The 20235-nt window shown below is 36.5% G+C and overlaps 1 protein-coding gene across 2 annotated transcripts; it reads right to left on the reverse strand.

Annotated features, from left to right (window-relative positions):
* Positions 1-428: 428 nt before the first annotated feature.
* LOC112527635 (5'-nucleotidase domain-containing protein 4) lies at positions 429-14179 on the reverse strand. 2 transcript variants are annotated; one of them, XM_025138384.1, is made up of 17 exons: positions 13912-14179; positions 13501-13604; positions 12924-13043; positions 12629-12718; positions 12417-12532; positions 12040-12139; positions 10526-10597; positions 10382-10429; positions 10231-10308; positions 10030-10149; positions 9684-9789; positions 5778-5941; positions 5321-5455; positions 2390-2520; positions 1922-1984; positions 1748-1826; positions 429-876 (listed from the first exon to the last, which is right to left on the reverse strand). In XM_025138384.1, exons 1-17 carry the CDS (start codon positions 14177-14179, stop codon positions 838-840), a joined length of 1833 nt encoding a protein of 610 aa, XP_024994152.1. In that variant the 3' UTR covers positions 429-837. The 2 variants fall into 2 exon arrangements, with proteins under 2 accessions (XP_024994152.1, XP_024994153.1); XM_025138385.1 differs by lacking the exon at positions 5321-5455.
* Positions 14180-20235: the final 6056 nt, after the last annotated feature.

Consider the following 20235-nt stretch of genomic DNA (forward strand, 5'->3'; position numbering starts at 1 on the left):
ATTAGATTAAATAAAAGGCCAAGATGCATTTTATGAACCTTTTTAATGTTCTTGTTTGAACGCCTGTTTACCAAACCCTTAACAGATAAATACTTATCAGATCATTTTACCTTATCGGATAGACTTGACAAAGATTGAGAATCTTAGCTAGTAGGAACGATGACAAGGACCGAAAGTCTTAGCTAGTTAATGAGACTGACGACTCTTATCCGGTAAGCACTTAAATGGATAAAAACATTGCATACAATTCCATTTTAATGAAAGTAATAATCTTATCCAATAAGTTAAATAAAAGTGTTTTGACTCTTAACCGGGTAAACATTCGGTAAACACGACCTTATTCTCATACTAATCAAATAACAAAGAGTGCAATGCATGCAAATACAATACAACCCAAGCAAAGCAAAGCAAAGGAAGAAATGTAACAAGTTTGGGCTTCAACTATTATTTGAGATATCAAGAGTAGTATTTATTACTTTGGGACAGCCATGCCATCTATAAAACAAGTATACACTAGTATATGTATACCTTACAACACCCATGCCAATGTTGGTAACAGTACCATTACAGCATACGCGTTTGCCGATTCACACACACACACACATATATATGTATGTATGTATGTATATATATATATATATATACTACAACACTGGAAGGACGGATGGACCTCCTTCACAAAACTCTTTGCTCCTGTCAGCAATTGTGGCTTAAAATGTACACGTTTTTACCATACCCATGTAAGGTTTAAACATCCAGAATTAACAGAACAACAACATTCACCTCAGAGGCACAATATTATTTGCCTCACATAATTTATCAACTCATGAGCTGCTATCAAGATTGGTAAAATGAGTAGGAATCATGAGCAAGCGTCTGCGACATAAAATAAATTTTAGAAGATGTTAGAATAACATTGGAGCTCCTCGTTAGATGCATGAATTCCAGAGAGTATACATACGGATATGTCGTTTCATAGATTTACTTAAATTTGACCATTACATCATTGACACTTGACAGACCTACACACACAATTTTTCTATCTAGTTATCATTGTAGATAGATTACAGTAGAGTTTGGCTATGGCATCCTGACTTTGTTTTTGGGATCACATTTCATCCCTACATAAACAACTTTATTGCGGTTATCTTGCTTTGAACTTCTTGATTATTTGTTTTCATTCTTTCAAGTTAGAAAACCCACATTTGAGACAACTTTTCAGTTTTTTTTTTTTTTAAATCTGATTTTGTTTGGGCCCCGCATCTTCTTCTATTAGTCTAACATATTTCGAAGGAATATCTACCCATGGTCTAATATAGTAGATCCTGGTGATGTCTATTGGTTTTTGATGGGATGATGCTGAAGGATGGATGGTTACCTATAATTGGTTCATGAATCGGTCATGGATGACTCCAAAAAAAGTTTCAAGGTTGTGCAAGATGTGGTGTTGGAGGGTAGAGAAAAATAAGATGATAATGGATTATGGTTTCTGCTGCGGTGTTTTGGTCTATTAGGGTTTCTTTGATGATCCCTATGTATGTTGAAAGAGTCCCTTTGCCAATAACAGTTTTTCTTGAAACTAGGTCATTGTTATAAATAACAATATTTGCTACTAGGCTAGGAAAACTCTTTTTATCTATCTACGACAATAACTACATAAAATATTTCTTTGACCCCACAACCTTATATGTATGTCACAACTCTTGATTCTAGTAATTCAGTTTAAGAAAGCGATATGATCAAATACCTGTTCCTGTGAACGGAAATACATGAAAGGTGTATAATGAAGAAAATTCGACACTCTGGAGGTATAAATATCAGCATACCTGGAGCATCAACAAGTGAAAATGAACAGTCACAAATCCAGCACATTTAACTCTTTAAGTTCTGGGAAGAAAATAAAAGAGAGTGAAACATGTACTTCTCTATTTGCCGCATCAGGTGACTCTTGTCCCACAAACCTGCACGAGAAAGATAACCCCACCTAACAGCAAACAATCCATCAGTCGAGTAAAGTTCAAAGCTCAGATATCAATAAATTTATACAACTTTATTTGGAGAAAATCCAATAAACCATAACTGACATTTCCTATAGGAATAATGTTGATGGTTAGTATCACATTCTAATTGGGCAGGAAAGAACTAGGTAAGAAGATATTAAAGACCAAGCCTATACTCAGATGATATCACTTGGTAACTCTTTTTTTCTGAATGATATTGTCTATTGGTGGCTGGGTCATAAATTACAAGTGATCTAACATAACAACTTTTGATTCTTGTCCAAAGTAACTCAAGTTTAACCATGACCAGTCATTCTAAGAACCTTTCTAAGGCACCCAGGACTCATATATAAGGTGGTGGAATCGATAGTGTTTTGACAATGGCTAACCTTTTGCTGAAGTGTTCCCCATCCTCTTCCAACATTGGAGCAATTTTTTCATCCAGCCGTTGCATCACAATGAGTAGCTTTTGCACACTCTCCGTGAGCTCTTTATCGTCCATATGCGTAGCAGCGAGGGTCTAAAAGATGAATGGGAAGTTATGTCACAGTCCAAAGAACCACGATAAACTGATTAAAAAAAATCAAACCGCTGTATTCACAAGTTCATAACAGCACAAAAAGACAAAAAGGGAAATAAGACACAAAATAGTTGGTCGTTGCCATCACATGGATCTTCGCATGCGTGAGTATTAAATGGAGAAAAATACTATATATTAGTTGGATTTTTCTCCAATTGCACCTAACCCAACTGGTAACACAGAAAACTCTTCTTCACAAAAGTGAATAGACCTAACATGATGTGTATGCGAAAAAGGTAAATATGCATAACATTGTGAGAATAACAGCAGATTAAACTAGAAATTAGAGACAACATCTGGTTTGGACTTCCAAACGCTCAAGCATAAATGTCTTAATGTCAGTCTAGCTCGTGTTTTGGTCATGCTTTTGTTTTGTATCGTTTGCTCTTTCTGGTTTCTAGGTTTGTTGTAGTGGTTTGTTTGTTCTTCCTTGCATTCTGCCCCTTGCAGAATGTGGATCTCTCCGGTGTTTTGTTTTGGGTTCTTCCCTGTTTTTAATATTATTGCCTTTCAAGAAACACTCAAGCATAAATACTTTGGGAACAATTACAAGCATACAAGAATGGAAAAGAAGTATCGACAAGGACAAATGAGAAGACTGATAAACGAGATCCCAGACTGTACATATTTATTGTGTACACATGCAATGAACAAATGTAGCCCATGACCTATCCACTACAAACGGATAAATCACATGATCTTATTTCCAACCATATGCACCAGGTTTAACACTATAAATGACAACAACAACAATAATAATAATAATAATAATAATACATCATATGGGAACTAGAGAAAAGGAGAAGTTCATTCGTAATTTCAGTAAACAAAAATTATATTCTTACATGTTGATTTTAAAGACAACAATATGCTTGCTACTGATTTTGGAGAAATAAATACCAACGGTTGTTTAGAAGAAATACTCAGTTGAGTTAAGCAAGAAGAGTTGAGAACAAAGTTAAGTACAAATTGATCGTACACAAAGTTCTAAAGTAAGTGCATAGCAGTTGAAACAAATAGGGTTTACTGCAGATGCATAGTAGTGTTAACAAAACATCGTCTGATATATACAGTAAAAAAGGCTTGGAGACAACCAAAACACTAAAGAAAAGAGTGATGTATGTTTTCATATAGCTAAAAATAATATTCCGTGGCGTGCACAACTCCAAACGACAAGAAGATCAAACTTAAATCTAATGTCACTTCCACATCCAACCTAAAGTTGAAAGAAAAACATGTGCCAGAAAAAAAGAGATCTATATAAACTCAAACAAGATACATATTTGAGCAAAGATTGATTACCGGCAACCCCGATCGGCCCCACATGGAACCCGTCCCCCAGAAACCACATGTGAGGAGGCATTTCATAGCCGATCAGTGCCTGAGGCTAGCAGAGGGGCTCAAGCACGTCTCCCGCAGGATTCAAACTTGAATCTGTGGTGTGTTTGAGCAAAGTTGCTCCGCCCTTTGCCAACTTAGCTACACACCCAAGGGCTCAAACTGAGTCCAACAAGCCAAACCAAGATCCATATCCACATATTTTGATGAGTCCAGCAAGCCAAACTACACAAACTGAGTGGGTCAACACATTACATGCTCAATTCTAATGGACTTCACAAGGAGACTCCTCCACACCACAGACCAAGCCAAAGAAGTGAGCCAACCCATCATTACATCACACTTGGTGGGCTACTTAAAGCACACTTTTCTAGTGGTCATCAAGCAAAAGGAGAACCCGCCCATCAGATCACTTTATCCTCGTGGCATAGCAAGACTCTTCCTCAACACCAGATACTAGCTCCTTAACAACAAGCCTGGGTGGCATGATGGCAACGGGGCGGGGATGAGGCGGGTTTTGTAATCCCCGGCCCCGGTTTGTAGTAACGTCCCCCGGCCCCGGTCCCCGGTCAAATCTCTAGCAATCCCCGGTCAAACCCCGTAAATAGTATCCTTTATTTTGATTCTACCGGGGATCCCCGGCCCCGTCCCCGGTTTGAGTACCATCCCCGGCCCCGTCCCCGGTTTGTGTCTACCGGGGATCCCGGGCCCCGGGACCCGTTTTAGCGGGGAATCCCCGTCCCCGTTCGGGTCCGGTGAACCGGGTTCCCCACCAGGTCGGGGCAAATCACCATCCGTCCATCAGGTGATTTCTCTTTTCTCCTTCTAACATCAAATGACCCCTGGACTTTCTGAAAGTTGCTAAAGAATACAAAACTCATCTGAGCACAGAGGTGGTGGTAAAGGTCCAAGAAGCTTCAGCAAGGCTTGTTGAAGCAAAAGGATTATTGAAGTCGACAAAACATAGAGGTGATGGCATGACATGAAACATATTACAATTTCTCAAGGTGTATGGCATTGTCACTGAAAATGATATGTACATATAGTAAAAAAAAAACTTGGAAAGATGGAAAAATGAACAGTAGCAAGAAAGTAACTTCATGCCTAATATAACCAAGGATAATATCAATGGCATAACTAGTAACAGCAGGGATGGGGAATTTATCCCATAGATCTTTAAAGCAGTGTCAAGATTAAGGAGATATTTTTAAGTAAAGAAAAGAGCCAGTGGTGATAATTTTTTAAAATATTAGTATAAATGAAGAAAAAATTTGACAAAAATTATGCCTCTGCATATGAATTGAACTAGAAAGATGTTTCAGAGGCTAGTACCAGTCCAGATAACATAAAAGAAGTCGGCAGTTACATGACACAGTTACAGACTATTTAATGAGATAATTACTTGAGCAGGACGACTCTTGTTTCTCCTTTGTAGAGCCAGACGGAGTTGATTAAAGAGATCGCCGACGACCTCCTTCTGATTTATCAGTTCTACAAGCCTAGCCCGATGCTCTCGACTATGAATTAGAGCATTATACTGCGGCAGCATATAATAATCAGCAGACAATACTTTACCCAAAAAAGAAACAAGTACGAAAAAGAACAGCTATCTTTTATCTTGATAAACTAAGGTGTGGTGGATCGATTGTATCACATAGTTGTCCCCGATTATTGAAGTTAATTTATGGCTGCAAATGGAAGTCCATTCAATTTCGCAACATAAAAAGTTCCTTTCCTTCCAATGACTTGTTGCTTGCCACACAGTACATAACACATCTTATGGTATTTGGCAAAACCCTTCCTATTTTTTATCTCCCAGGAACTTGCAGAACTTATGGCAATTGATTTATATAGCTCACCTCTTCTTCCAGTTCTCGACAAATCAGTGCTGTCCGCCAGCGAAGATGTACTTTAGAAACGCTTACATCTGTATAGATATGATCACCGACATACAATATCTCATCTCCATGAATGCCTAACGAATTTTCAACCATCTGAGCGCTTCCTCCAGAATACAAACCGCCTAAAAACAACAAACGGATAACGTTAATGAATATTTTTTATGATTAATAAACAGGAGATGATACGAATGCTTGACTGTCTGAAAAGAAAATTCTGGAAATATAGAAGTTCCAGAATATGACCTCAACACTGATCAGAAATAATATATGTTCATAATGAAGAAAAGTTAAGCCCTTTGAGTCAGAGACATGACAGTGAAGGCCTGTTTACTTATCACCTCTTACCATATAAGAGGCTCTTACCATGGTAAGAAGTGAGTTGTTTACCAACATTTTTTTGCCTCTTACCATGATATTACATCAGACCGTCCTCTTTCCCAGGTAAAAGGCAGAGGAGCTTCTTATCAAAGTCAGCCATCACAGTTATACCCTGCTTGGTGGTGTTAGGTAAAATTAGCTCACTGTTTACATGATGGAATTGTATTTTGAGAGGCTTCTCTAACTATTGCTTCTTGCCTTGGTAATATTGAGTTGATGATAAATATAATAATATTAAACTTAAATAATAATATAATTACGTGATATAAAAAGAATCATAAAAAATACTTAAAAATAATTTTAGAAACATTTGGCAAACAATAATTTGTGGTTAACAATTCATCCAAACAAAGAGAAGAAATATTTTATTCAAACAGAGGGCCAAAGGGGTAAAATCGTTATTTTTATTCGTACGCACTTGATACATAATATAGGTAAACAGTAGTTTTTGGTTAACACTTACTTGAGTCAGATCTTTTTACCCCACTCAGCACTTACCCAATTGTTTAGGTAGACGGCCCCTGAGTCAAATTATGGAGGCGTAAAAAGTATGTAAATCCCAACCTAAGTTATGGTTCAGTCATAGAATATATTAAATAATAAGGATCATTAATCTTTGCATGATTTAACTTTTTAATCTTGTTAAGCTACTAGTGGTGTCGGTTGGGAGCATTTGGATATCCATGTGAACCAAACTCATTAGTATGCACAAACTGTATGGTAACTTAATTCAACTCTTGGCATAAAGGGTGATCCTTGTGCAGCAAGGCTAATCGGTTTGCGAGGCTTGGGAAGAGAAGTCTTTGTATACAACCTTTTGCGTGCATTTTGCAAAGAAGCTTCCATGATTCAAACGCATGACTTTCCTTTGACAAATGAGTAACTTTACCAATTGATCCAAAACTCACCCTTCTTCACCCCTTGACATATCATATTATTATAGACCAAGTATCATGTTTTATAGGGCATAGAAGATCACATGAAAACAGAGGTTTCTAGATAGATAACCCATTCAGAGATAATAATATAAAACACTTTTAAGATGGAGAAGGAACAGTCTGTTGTGTGCCCATCAGCTTATTTGATCGAACTTTAATCTCTAATTTACATATATAAGAAGCCAGAGAAAATTACGAAAATCAACTGGAATGTTACATAATGTGCAGTTTTAGCCCAACCTATAATTTAAAACTTTTGGTCATTAGATCAAGAATATCCTAATATAGTGATCCTTCCCTTGTTAACATAACCAAAATTTACCAAAATGTTCACACACAGACTACTATTTACAGGCTACACAGATATTTAAAATAACAACCAACCATTTTTCTCCACCCTGCCCTACCCCACCCATATGTCCTTGCTCCCCCATATCACCTTCCCTCTTCCACTCCCCAAGCCTCTTCCCTACCAAATAGACAAACACAAAGGCATATAGTCTTTAAAATCTTTTCCCAAGCACATCAAATTGAGTTCCCACAAACATAGGTTGATCCAATGAAAATGGAGCTAGAGGATTATTGTGTCTCCCACAGTTGTTAAGGCTCAAGGTCTTGGGCTTTTATTAAGTCGAGGCTAGGCATATTCACGAGGCTCACTAAGGCGATGCGCCTTGGCTGAGGTGCCTTGTGAGCATAGGCACACCTCATAAGAAGTTACTAAATACCTAGTCAAACCCTAATATTTAATAAGTTCTCTCATCTTCTGATCTCCTAGACTTGATAAAAAAAAAAAGAGTTATTAAATAGATGATATAAGTCAAACCCTAATATCAAATATCCGGTCCTTAGAACTTCAAGCATCCTTCTCAATAAATACCCAAAACTTAAAATTTCTACCTCACGCTATAAGCGGTTAACACAGTCAATTACGGGAATAGCAGTCAGGATCTTGATTTGAAATAGCAGTTATCGCGGAGATATAGCGGCGATATAGCAGTAAAAAATTATGTTCATAAAATAAATACGACTATATAAAACTTAAAATATTGTATGTCTAATACATATCAAGTCAAACAATTCAAACCACACAAGCAACATAGTAATAGAGTAAGCAGGAGTTGTGTTGTCGAGTCGAGAAGAAAACTGCAACAAAAATCCAGCACAAAACCCGTGGAACCGTGGAATCGAGAAGAAAACTCGAGTTGTTGAAGCTATTTGGACTCGGCAATCGAAGAGCAGAGCTTTGGACTTGGAATAGATACCAAAGTTTGACCTAATTGTTTCTATTGTTGATTTAATATGTATCCTTTTTGTTTGCAGGCCTAAGTTTGACTCTAAATAGCCCACATAAATGACAAAAGAAAAGCCCAAATAGAATTTAAATTAAAAAAAAGAAGTCCAAAAGAGCCCAACCGCTATTTTGTAACAAAATTGCGGTCAATAGCGGTAATAGCGGCCGCTATTTGCGGTATCGCTATAATACACCGCTATTCCTGGACCGCTATTTCGGCCAGGACCGCTATTTCGCCGCTATAGCGCACCATTAACTGCATAGACCTCACGGCTCATGCTTTAAACCCTTCTCCCTCTATCGAAGTACTGCTGGTTGCTGTATTAGAGGCTTGTACTTGCTGGATATTTGAGTTGTATGTAACTGTGTGTGTACATATACATACATACATACATATATATATATATATATATATATTATTTTGATAAGATGCGCCTCGCATTCCTGAGGCCCACTCCTCACGCCTAGGCCCCGGAACCCTTTGCGCCTAAGTGCGCCTTGAGCCTTCAACTTTGGTGTCTCCATGAGTAGTGATGATGATAGCCTACTGGATGTAGATGTCATCATACAAAATAGAAGTTTCCCCTCATCTAAATCCATCTCCAGCCACCAAAATCTGAGAAAAGTTCCAAGCACAGCCTCAGCCAAGTTGGTGGAAGCGTCTAAGAGGAAATCCGAATCAAATCCATCTCCCAGCTTCAGCTTCATCTGATTGATATGGTCACATTGTTGGCAGGACCCATGAAAGTGTCTACCAAGACCAATTTATAAGAGAAGTTTCTCAATCTATTCTAAAAGAAGTGATATTCAACGTATTCAATTATTTCTCAGGATTTTAATCAAATGCCATATTGATTTTGGTGTGATTGTTGCATTCTATGTTTACAAAATTGAAGTTTCTGATTTTCTTTTTCTTTTTGGTTGGGATGCTAAAAGTCACCATCAAAGGCATAAGGTTGGTGACTCAATGACATTTACTGCCAGAAGAAGGGCAGGGGAATGGGAAATAGGGGAATGGGGAAGGGAAAGAAACAAAATGTAATGTCTGTTAAAATACGGAAACATAAATTATGCTCATCATCTGTGGGTGACAATTGTTTTAAATGAATTAAACTAACAGTAACCGAATGAGGATTGACGGAAAGTTAAAAAAGAATAATATCTGTTGGATTAAAGGTACAGGTTCTGTAGTGGTCCAGGGATGTTTTATAATTTACTCAAAATCTAATACCAAAAAGAACATGATTATATCACCTGGACGAGCCTTGAAACATGGCCGCATCAGGCCCTCGTTAGTCACCACTTCATATAAAGGGTGTGACATTTGAAAGAATTCTGGCTTCCTAGCAGAGACAATAACCTACATTGAACATAGAGATTCCACAAACACAAACACTTAGTAGAAGTACTTTTTCCTGGTTGAGGTAATCTGCAACATGTATAACTTATTAACTTGGTAGCACTCTCAACTAATATAAAGCAAGCTATATCATCTTTTAAGTAAAAGAGGTCTCTGTTCTTTCCAAAGATCACGTAACGACCCCTCCCCCAAGAAAAGAAAAAAGGAAGTCAAAGGTGGATCGCATGAAGCTTGACTAACCATCTCAAATAGATCTCGCCAGTTCATATCATTTGGGAGAAATCTATTAAAAGAATGTCGCATCATCTTGTCAGTATAGATGTAATCCGAGTTGGTGATCAGCAATAACTTTTTACCAGCCTGGTGAGATAAAAAACAGAACACTTTGGAACATTTTATGTGAATCGGTTAAAACCCTTGAAGGAGATTAATAGGAAATACCTCCTTTTGGTCCAGAAGTGCTAAAGGTAGCTCTGGATCAGGCTCTACAAACAGTTCTGGCTTGGACATTATCTCACTCTGTACATAATTCGTTGAAAGATTAATGCCATTGAATCCCACTATTCAAGACCTATATCAACTATACATTTACCTTCAGTTGACCTTCTACATGAGCCCTGAAGAGGGCCTTACCAACAGCCTGAAGCAAAGAAAAATTCATAGATTGGTGGAAGTTCACACACAAATAAATTTAGCCAGCAACATAAAAAAGTCTATTAAATTTGGCTCTTCTTGCCTTGTAAAGCCCTCTGTAATCAACTACACCAAGATCTGGTGAAATAATCCCTTCATCAAATCTATCAACCATCTGAAATACAAGAACAATGGATCATCCAAATGCTAGTTTTATTTCTTCACCAATCAACCGAAGTTTAAAGGCAAAAATACATGTTTAATCAACACGAGTTTGTGAAATAAGAACCACAGCTCTAGTGGTATTTTCATTGGAAGTTAACTTGGAATCACCTCCTGGTGTGTTCTTCATTTGCTACAGCCTACAAGATCTTTTTTCTTCTTTAAGTAATTGGCAAATACAACCTACTGGCTTTCCTACCTTTAAAGAAGACCATCCTCAAAAATGGAACCAAGACATAATGAAGTTTAGATCAATGTGACTTGCAACACAATTAGAGTTTCTTCCATCCAGGATCCTGAATTGCTTTTTTGTCGCTTTTTTTTATCATCAAATTTCTGGCTGATGCAAGTCACAGACCAAACCAAACTGACCCAGTAAATCCCACTCGAATAGGGTGGGAAGTCTGAGAATTATGCAGACATGTCCTCTACCCCAAAGAGAAGAGCAATTGTTCCCGTGAAAATCCCCTGGCTTGTGCAGGAGTGTTACCAAACAAGCAGAAGGAACAACAGCTAGCACACAGTATACATAGAACGATAAAAAATAAGTACAAAAAAGCAACGCATGGGTACACTGAGAACATAAAAAAGGTAAGGTAAGACGAAACACGGATACAAGTATAGAACAAGTAACAAAAAAACACATCCCTATATCCTTCTCTCCAACATAGGTGTTTGGTAACCTAAATTGCTAGCCATCGTAATTTCCCCTCTCTCAATTTATCTGTGATGACCGCAACTCCTAACTCCTGAAATACCTCATTCTCTCAATTTATATGGTGACGGCTGATGCAAGTCCGTGATAGAGTAATTCTATCAGATGTCCAAAGAAAAGTGATCAGGTGTAATATTACATCTATAGAGGCATGATGTGCCAGAACGCATGTGTGTTCTATCTAGTTTCCTCTATGTTCTTGTCAAAAATATGCATGGTAGCATAAGCCAATTGTTGGAAGCCTCAAAAGTATTCTAAGAAATTCCCGAAAAGCTCATTAAGATAGCACATATAGGGAATTAGAGTACAACATTAAAAATCATTTTATTTTTCTCAGATTGGAAAGATGCCACTTATAGAAGATGCCGCACAACAAAAAGGACACTTTTTGGGATGAGGGAATAATGTTTAGTCATTTGAAAGTTTTAACGGCATACAATGACAACAACAACTGGACATCCTTCTCCTACTTTTTCTCTAATGCCTACACCATTTGTAAGCAGCTGTGGACAATGTCGTGGGCCAGAGAACAGGTGGGTGTATGTAGCAGGTACATGCACAAAATTTGAACCATTTAAAATGGAGCCAAAGTTCAGTACCATAACATCGACAGTCACAGATACAAGCCAAAAAAAACAATGCAGAAGTATACAAAAGCTCAGATCAAGGGAACAGCATACCTGCATATATGCCACAGCTTCTGAAACAGAGAATAGTGTATTGAGAAACTCCCATCGACTTTCCTTGCGCAGATCCACGAGTTCCCTCCCATACATCTCGCTTCATGCACAGAAAATTAAGAAGCGAAACAAAAAATTTGATCCAACTTCAGCTAACAAGAAGCTTACAAGAAAAATAAACGTGAGGAATAAATAAACAAAATCCTAGGTGAGCTACAACTTCATAATGAGAGATGCATGAGCGACTCCATTTTCCACTTGATAATAAACAGGAAAAATAATTACGTCGTCTGTGTCTCTAGTCTCTACCTAGATATAATAAGCAGTTCAGTTATTCTATTATCGCGATAAGCTAGATAATAAGGTTAAAGCCACACCTCACAGCTTGGGTAGATAGCAGTGTTGTGCCATGCATAGCCCTCTTCACATAACCAAATCGGTCAGCCTTAACCAGGTTGCCTTTCTCTTTATCTATGACTAGTCCTCTGATAACCTATTAGAACAATGGACCAAGAAAAGTTTCAAAAGCAGAAATCATAACCACTAGTGTATCATGAGAAATTTAGCTTGCACAAAAATAAACAATTACCAGGTCGGGATCAAAAGCAAGTCCATCAACAGGAAAACCGACTTTTTTCAGATTCTCCATGCAATAGTCATAAGCCCGTCCTTCCCAAGCCTTCAAGTTCGTAAGTTAAAGTTACTTACTTACTTGCAAAAAGAAAATTCACTACTTGGTAATATCAAGTCTCAATGGCCCATAGGGGATAAAATGGAAGGAACACTGTGAAACTAAATGAAGTATTAAGGCACTTGACTTTTTTCTTGGACCACTTGAACAATAAAGCTATATCTATATGGTCTCAATGTGAAGTATCAATTACCATGACGTTATAATGCATTAAAGTGTAATCCATGTCATATCCGATTGCACTGATTGACCGAAGATTCAATGTGCGCGTACAAAATATGCCACGTGGAGAATGTCTCGAAGAAGATGGATCCTACACAGGATTCATAGTATAGTAACTGTCAGGCAACAGTAAAACTCCTTTCTCATTTCTCACACTGTTCATATATCAACAAGGTGCTCAGAAAAACATAAAAAAAACAGCAATAAGAAATGAGCATCAAGTATGTTGAAGCAAGGAATAGCATTATACAAAGCTTTATTCAGAAAACCATGTTGAGGCTCATTTTTGTGTTGCTTGAGCTCGTCTACAGTTGTGAGCAAAGGGAGGATAACTAGCCACTCAATTTCAGCATAAGAAAGAATTTGAAAGAAAGTGTCTAAAGCATTAATCTTAACTTATTTGAATCATGTCAGGAAGAACTAAACCAATAATGCAAGGAGTTGTCTTGAATGGTCTGTGATTACTAATGCAAAGTAGCAGGAAAAAACTTGGAACAGCATGTTGAAGTCAAAACCAGTGAAATGAATAATTAAAAAGCAACGGAAACCTGTATTCCTAGGTCATTGAGCAAGCCCTCGGCTTCTTTGGCTTCAATCTTGGCAACCTCCTCTATTGGACCTCTCCATGCAATATCTGCCTGACCATTTATCCCTGCCTCAAGACACCATAGACATGTAAGAAAAAGGGAAGCCAGTGTTGTAAGTAAAGAAAAAACTGGTAGTGCTCTAAGAATAACTCGCGGGTAGTTTAGAAAAAATCACATCACATGATGATGTAGGCAAAGGGTGATCGAATAATGAACAACGCAAACATATATAGTGTTGAGGAACAAGGATCAAAGGTCTGAAGATGGAACTCATATAATTCAAATTTATTAACATCGAGTTGCCCATGTTTCAATTATAAAATATGGTAACTGCAATAAACAATCCAAGTCGAAAAATGGAACAATAGCTACCGTATTTGAGGTTCAAATCGCCTTTGGTGCTCTGGCCAAGATAATCGAAGTCGCATTCGTTAGAGGAAGTATTAACGGAAAAGATATCATCACCAGCACCGGTGGTGATGGCGTTGGTTGATGAATTAGAGTCGATGATGCATTGGCAATAATGCTGTTGTGGTGGTCTTCTCCTGGGAACGTTAATAGAAAGACTGCTAATGTTGGGAGAAACAGAAAGAAGAAGAGGGTTCCTGAGAGGGACATAGGTCAATGTGATGCCCGCCATTGAAACTGAATTCGGAGTTTTGGGGGGCAAGAGACTTTACTCTTCTCTCGGGATTTGGATTTTGGATTTTGGATTTTGGATCGGAATCGGATAAGGAGACATCTGGATCTGTACGGAATACATGAAGCCCATGTTTTTTGGGCCCGTGTTTTTTGCCACCAACGATAACTTGTCTTTTTTGCCACCATTTTCGTGCATTTATCAAAACACCTCTATACTACCTTATAAATTAAATTTATTAAAAGTTTTAAAAATAATTTTTAATGTACAAAGTATTATACATTTATGTACAAAGTCTTAAAAACAAGGGAAAAGTACAATAAAAACCAATGAACTTTCTTGTTTGGAATGATTAAGTCCTTGAACTTTTTTTTGGAACAAATAAGTCCTTGAACTTTCCAAAACATGTTAAATAAGTCATTGGACAATTTTTTGGCACAAATAAGTCCTTGGACAATTTTTTGGCACAAATAAGTCCTTGGACATTCCAAAATATATTAAATAAGTCCTTAAACATTCTAAAAAATGTTAAATAAGTCCTTGGACTATTTTTGGAACAAATAAGTCCTTGAACAATCCAAAACATGTTAAATAACTTCTTGAACTTTTATAAAACATGTTGGATACATTCTAATGACTTGTACAACTAGTTAAAATGGTAATTATTTTTTTGTAAATGTAAGTACTTTTTTGTTATATTTGTTTAATTTTATAGATCTAAATACTTTTTGGTTCAAAAAATATTTAGGGGCTTAATCGTTCAAAATATGAATGTTCATTGGGTTTTTTTCCGGATTTTTTTCACTATTTTACCACTTTATATTTTTCAAAAAGTTATTTAACATGTTTTGGATTGTTTAAGGACTTATTTGTTCCAAAAATTGTCCAATGACTTATTTAACATTTTTTGAAATGTTCAAGGACTTATTTGTTCCAAAAATTGTCCAATGACTTATTTAACATATTTTGGAATGTTCAAGGACTTATTTAACATGTTTTGGAAAGTTCAAGGACTTATTTGTTCCAAAAAAAAGTTCAAGGACTTAATCATTCCAAACAAGAAAGTTCATTGGTTTTTATTGTACTTTTCCCTAAAAACAACTCATAATACATTAAATACGACTACTACTTTATACACATTATTACATTTTTTTTTCATGTTCCCAATATACTTTTAACACATTTCAATCATGTCTTCACCCTCTCATACCTCTATGTCTTCTCTTCATCCCAATATGAGATTCAAACTAATATTCACCATGAGTTTTTAAAAGTTTACTCATTCATCTCTCATTCAATTGCTCTAGAACTCTCGGTCTCGCTCTCGATCTCTTGATTCTTTGCTCTTGTTGTAAATTGAACACATTTGTTGAGTTATTTAAATATGTTGGATTTTAAATATATTAGATTTTAAACTGTTATACAATTTTTTTATCGATAGACTGTAGTTGGAACAATAACTTTTATTTATTCAAATTATATTAATATGTAAAGATCAAGTGTAACTTATATTATCTTTAAATCTTCTCTAATAAAACCAGTGAAACTTCAAAATCGTTAAAATTCAAGGCTCCCGCCATATTGCGCGGGTATACAACTAGTATATCATGAAACTAAAGCTCAATACTGACCCAAAATGTAAATGAGATTAAATGTTCGAATACTGAAAACGTGGATAAAACTCTATTATCCAAAATACTCAAAACATTAATAAGTTTCAAGATACAAAACAATAAATTATGGATACGCGTCATTCCAAAACAACACTGAAAACATGAATAATACACTATCCAAAATAACACAATTTGGTGACGGAGGAAAACCCGTATCCATTAAATGTGACAAATACAAAAGTAAGTCATATGTCAAGTTAATGAGCTCACTACAGATCAATGGTCATCAAGTTCAACCACTCATGATTTATACCTCGCATTAGGACCCCCCATGATCTAAGATATGCTCTTTCACTAAAATTACACCATATGGTCAATGGTCGTGGTTCGACTCAATAAGCTCGCATCACGATATCCTTGATGACCCAAACCTATTTCTAACTATAATACGGGAACAAACATACCATTTTAAACCATCAAACTGACTCATAAATTACACCGTGTGGTCAAGGGCCTATGTCCGACTCCAAAAGCCCGAACCATAATTCCCCAATGACCCAATGTCTATTTCTAGCCCCAATATGGGAATAACCCTCTCATTTTAAACCAACAAAACAAACTATTATGCTTATGGATCCATTACACTACAATCTAGTTACATCACTCTAGTTGAATGACTACACACTCAAAAGATATAATTCCAAATAAATATGGCATACTGCATATCATGTTCCAACGCTCAACACTGAGCAGATTAAACTGGACAAAAGTCCCTAAAACTCATCTGAGTCGAAACCAAACCAATGAAATGTGAATACCCAATGTGTATGCAACCTATATACCAAGTGGTTTGAATATCATCATTATTAACTCAAAAGTTGGACAAAATCCCAAATCAAATATATGTTCAAATACAAGACAATAAGCTCTTCAATTTGTTTAGCTAACCATAATTGATTCATCACAAATCCCAAAATACATTCAAATAGTTTTATCAAGTCTCATGGCCGAAAACACTATAGAACCCAACAGAACTCAAATTATATGCATTTTTCAATTGATTTATAGAATCAAATCCTGAAAGTGTATTAACATTATATAATCCCATATGAGGTATAAATCATCAAAATTTACACACTTTATCATTTATTATCAACGTATTCCAAAACCCCCCAAATATATGTACTTCTCAATATTTTATAAAACCAAATGTGCAAAAGATGTAATTTCATCAAGTAACCAACAACATTTGATAAATCTCGGGGATAACACTTTAAGACTTTAAATATATACATTTTTGGCATATACAAAGTTTCACAAAGCAATTTGAACTCACCTTGCTAGATTTATGTTAAATGTAGGTTTTACTACAAATCTTGAGCTTCATTTGGTGAAGACTTGAAATCCTCAAGCTACAACTCCGAATCTATGATCCAAATTCTTCAAGAACACCTCATTTACTCACAAAACAAATATAAAGAAAACCCAAGAAGGAATGAGAGTTGTTGGTACAAAGAACCAAATCGTAGGTTAAGAAATGGTTGGTTAGGAGCTTACTTTTCAACTTCTAGGAACCCCAAATCATCAAAGAAACTTTAATCTTGTTTGTTCTCCCCTTTAAGAGCTTCAAAATATGAAACTATAACCAAAATGGCCTCAAGCGGATGAGAAATGAGAGAGTTTTGACCAAATAAAGAAACCCCCAAAAAATGATTTTTAAGCCATCTACAGGTCAGTCCCCTGTCCTGCCCCGCTTCACGGGTGTGAAGGCCCCTTTCACAGGCTTGAAGAATTGATGTCCAAAAATGAGTTTTCTTAACATTTTAGCACCAAGCATAATCATTTCAAGGTATCAATTAAGATTTATTCTAAAGTCAAAGATTAAAACCCCAAAATATACGTACTAAAATCCGAGTGTTGCAATCCTCCCAACTTTGAAAAAGATTTTGTCCTCAAAATATAGTACAGGTCACACACTCAAATGCCAAACTTAATGGGATCGCTTGGTCCTCCATGGTTCGGTCCTTCCCCGAATCAAACAAGCTTCAACCCAAGCGTTCTCCCATTTTCCAACAAGGCACTTGAGCCATACGAGATACATGAGATGGCTCAAAACACTACAAAACCCATAGCACAAGTCCATCGAGGGGGCTTGTTATTTAGTCATTCTAATTAGGATAATGATCCAATAATATAGTCCCTGAATAATCACCACTTAACAAACTGGTTGGCTCCTTTCTAAGGGAGGGCCTCTAACCGAACCAACCTTAATCTGGACTCAATTGCTTCTTTGTCAAACTTGATACAACGAGTTCCATGACTATTAGCACCACAATCAACGTCAAACTTCATTACCATACACCACTCCCGCATGTGAACACTAAGACCCTGTTTTTATCAAGGTATTCGATTAAAATACCTCAGTTATCTCCCAACCTTGAGAGGCTCTTACCATTTCAAAAATAGTTTATGGCCTCAATTGTTTACTTCAATAACACTGCCTGATCACAAGTTTATTCTTAAAATTTTATAGCAATCATCTCTTGAACCATGACATACTTCTCTATTGCACTCAAAACTACAATGATCCTTGCAAAAACCGATACAATCAAAATCGACCATACTCATTTTTTTATATTAACCTGGATATTCAACCCGCTATGCGAGCCGACTAATCCCAGGGCGACCACTTGCTTTGCAGATAACCTGGAGTCACCGCATTTGAACCTCCATGGCCACAAGGGCATTTGAACCTTCAGATTTGAACCTAAGACCTCCTGGAACTTTTGACCTTTGGAGCCAAACTCAAACCAATCAGGCACCACCCTTGTGGTTGACCATACTCATTTTCAGTTCAAGGTACTCATTACAATGACGACTTTAACCAACCTGTAAGGAATCCACATACGTGATCTCAAACATTTCACCCATAGCTACTATTGTGTTAACACATAGCCCCATTTGCTATAATCACCTAAAAAAACAAACTTTCGTTTAACGTTTACCTCCTGACATATCAAATATTCTAATACCGTAACAAATAATTTCCATGAAGAACTTATAGTAGACATGTTCAACCATAAAACTTTCCTCAAAAGGAACCACCGTAAGAAAAAAAAATCCCCATTCTTGTGATGAAATTCTTAATGACTATATCAGTCGGGTACAAAACAATTTGAATATGCACTTCAAACCGTCACAATGCACGCCAACTGTAAGGATTCCCAAAAATTCTTTAATCAAACCATTCTTGCCATTGACCAAATGTTCCATCTTTTCTAGGATGACACTTAAATAAAACGAGCTCCAACTTTTTTTCAAATTGATTTCGTTGGTTTTTTTTTTTTTCTAGAATGGCAAAAAAAAAAATTATTTATTTATTTTCACAAATCAAAATTTTGCATTGTTTGCCATTTTAAGATGAACACCTTTTTGTCATTTAAGTGAATGTATTTCATACTTATTCAAATTGTCTAGATTTGAAATATATCCAACTAATATTTAGGAGTCGTTTATCAAACACTTACCTATAAAATATAACACTATTATTTACTTATCGGGTAAGATTTTAGTCCACCAAAACGACATCGTATGCAACAATTTACCTGATAAGCGCTTACCGTGGTAAGAGCCGTCGCCCTCACTCTTGGTCTTTGTCTCGATGTGACCGGGTAAGATTCTCGGTCCTTACCATATTAATCTGGTAAGGTAACATTACTTGGTAAGCGTTTACCCGAGTAAGCGTTTGGTAAACGGCCTCTTACATTATAATTGAAACCAGCTTTGTAATCAAGAAATACATGCCTTAAATGTATGAATTTTTACACCAAAATGGATGTTTTAGTGAAACCATCTTCCTATGCATGTACTTCAACCTCGTGTAGATCAAGAAATACATGCCTTAAATGTTTGAATTCTTACAAACTTTATTGTTTTAACAAAATATGATTTTGTGAAAAAAAAAATCATTCTCGATTTTTATAAAAGTAAAATTTATAAAAATGTACCAAACATGAAACAATCGTGTTTCCGTATGTCGCTTGTATATTCTCGTTTTGTTGCTTCTTCTCGGATTTGATCATTGATTTGAGGTTGGCATGATTGCCGAGTGTAACATCTCACTCAAGAAACCCCAAATTACGAATTTTTATAAAATCTCCAATAAAATATAATTTATTAATTGTTAGGACCAAAAATTGATCCTAATTATTCTAAAAGTTTTATCAAAGTAATCGTGGCTAAAGATGGAAAATCTAAAGATGATGCTGAAACGACTAAGTCTGGAGGAATACCAGAGCCCCTATGGACGGACCAGAGCCTATGAATGGACCAGAGGCAGGCGATTAAATGGTCCAGAGGCAGATGATGAAATGGTCCAGAGGCAGGCGATGAAATGGACCAGAGGCAGACGATGAAATGGTCCAGAGGCAGGCGATGAAATGG

Source organism: Cynara cardunculus, assembly GCF_001531365.2.
Source record: "Cynara cardunculus var. scolymus isolate 2C chromosome LG 15, CcrdV1, whole genome shotgun sequence".
Lineage (NCBI taxonomy): Eukaryota > Viridiplantae > Streptophyta > Magnoliopsida > Asterales > Asteraceae > Cynara > Cynara cardunculus.

What these genes read in the sequence shown, in the direction of transcription:
- LOC112527635 (XM_025138384.1), bottom strand. Translation starts at nt 14,179, where the DNA reads ATGGCGGGCATCACATTGACCTATGTCCCTCTCAGGAACCCTCTTCTT. An exon ending in TAATGCATTATAACGTCATG is followed by an intron (nt 12,719 to 12,923) that starts GTAATTGATACT and finishes ACGAACTTGAAG; the next exon opens with GCTTGGGAAGGACGGGCTTA. An exon ending in CTATCTACCCAAGCTGTGAG is followed by an intron (nt 12,140 to 12,416) that starts GTGTGGCTTTAA and finishes CTGTGCATGAAG; the next exon opens with CGAGATGTATGGGAGGGAAC.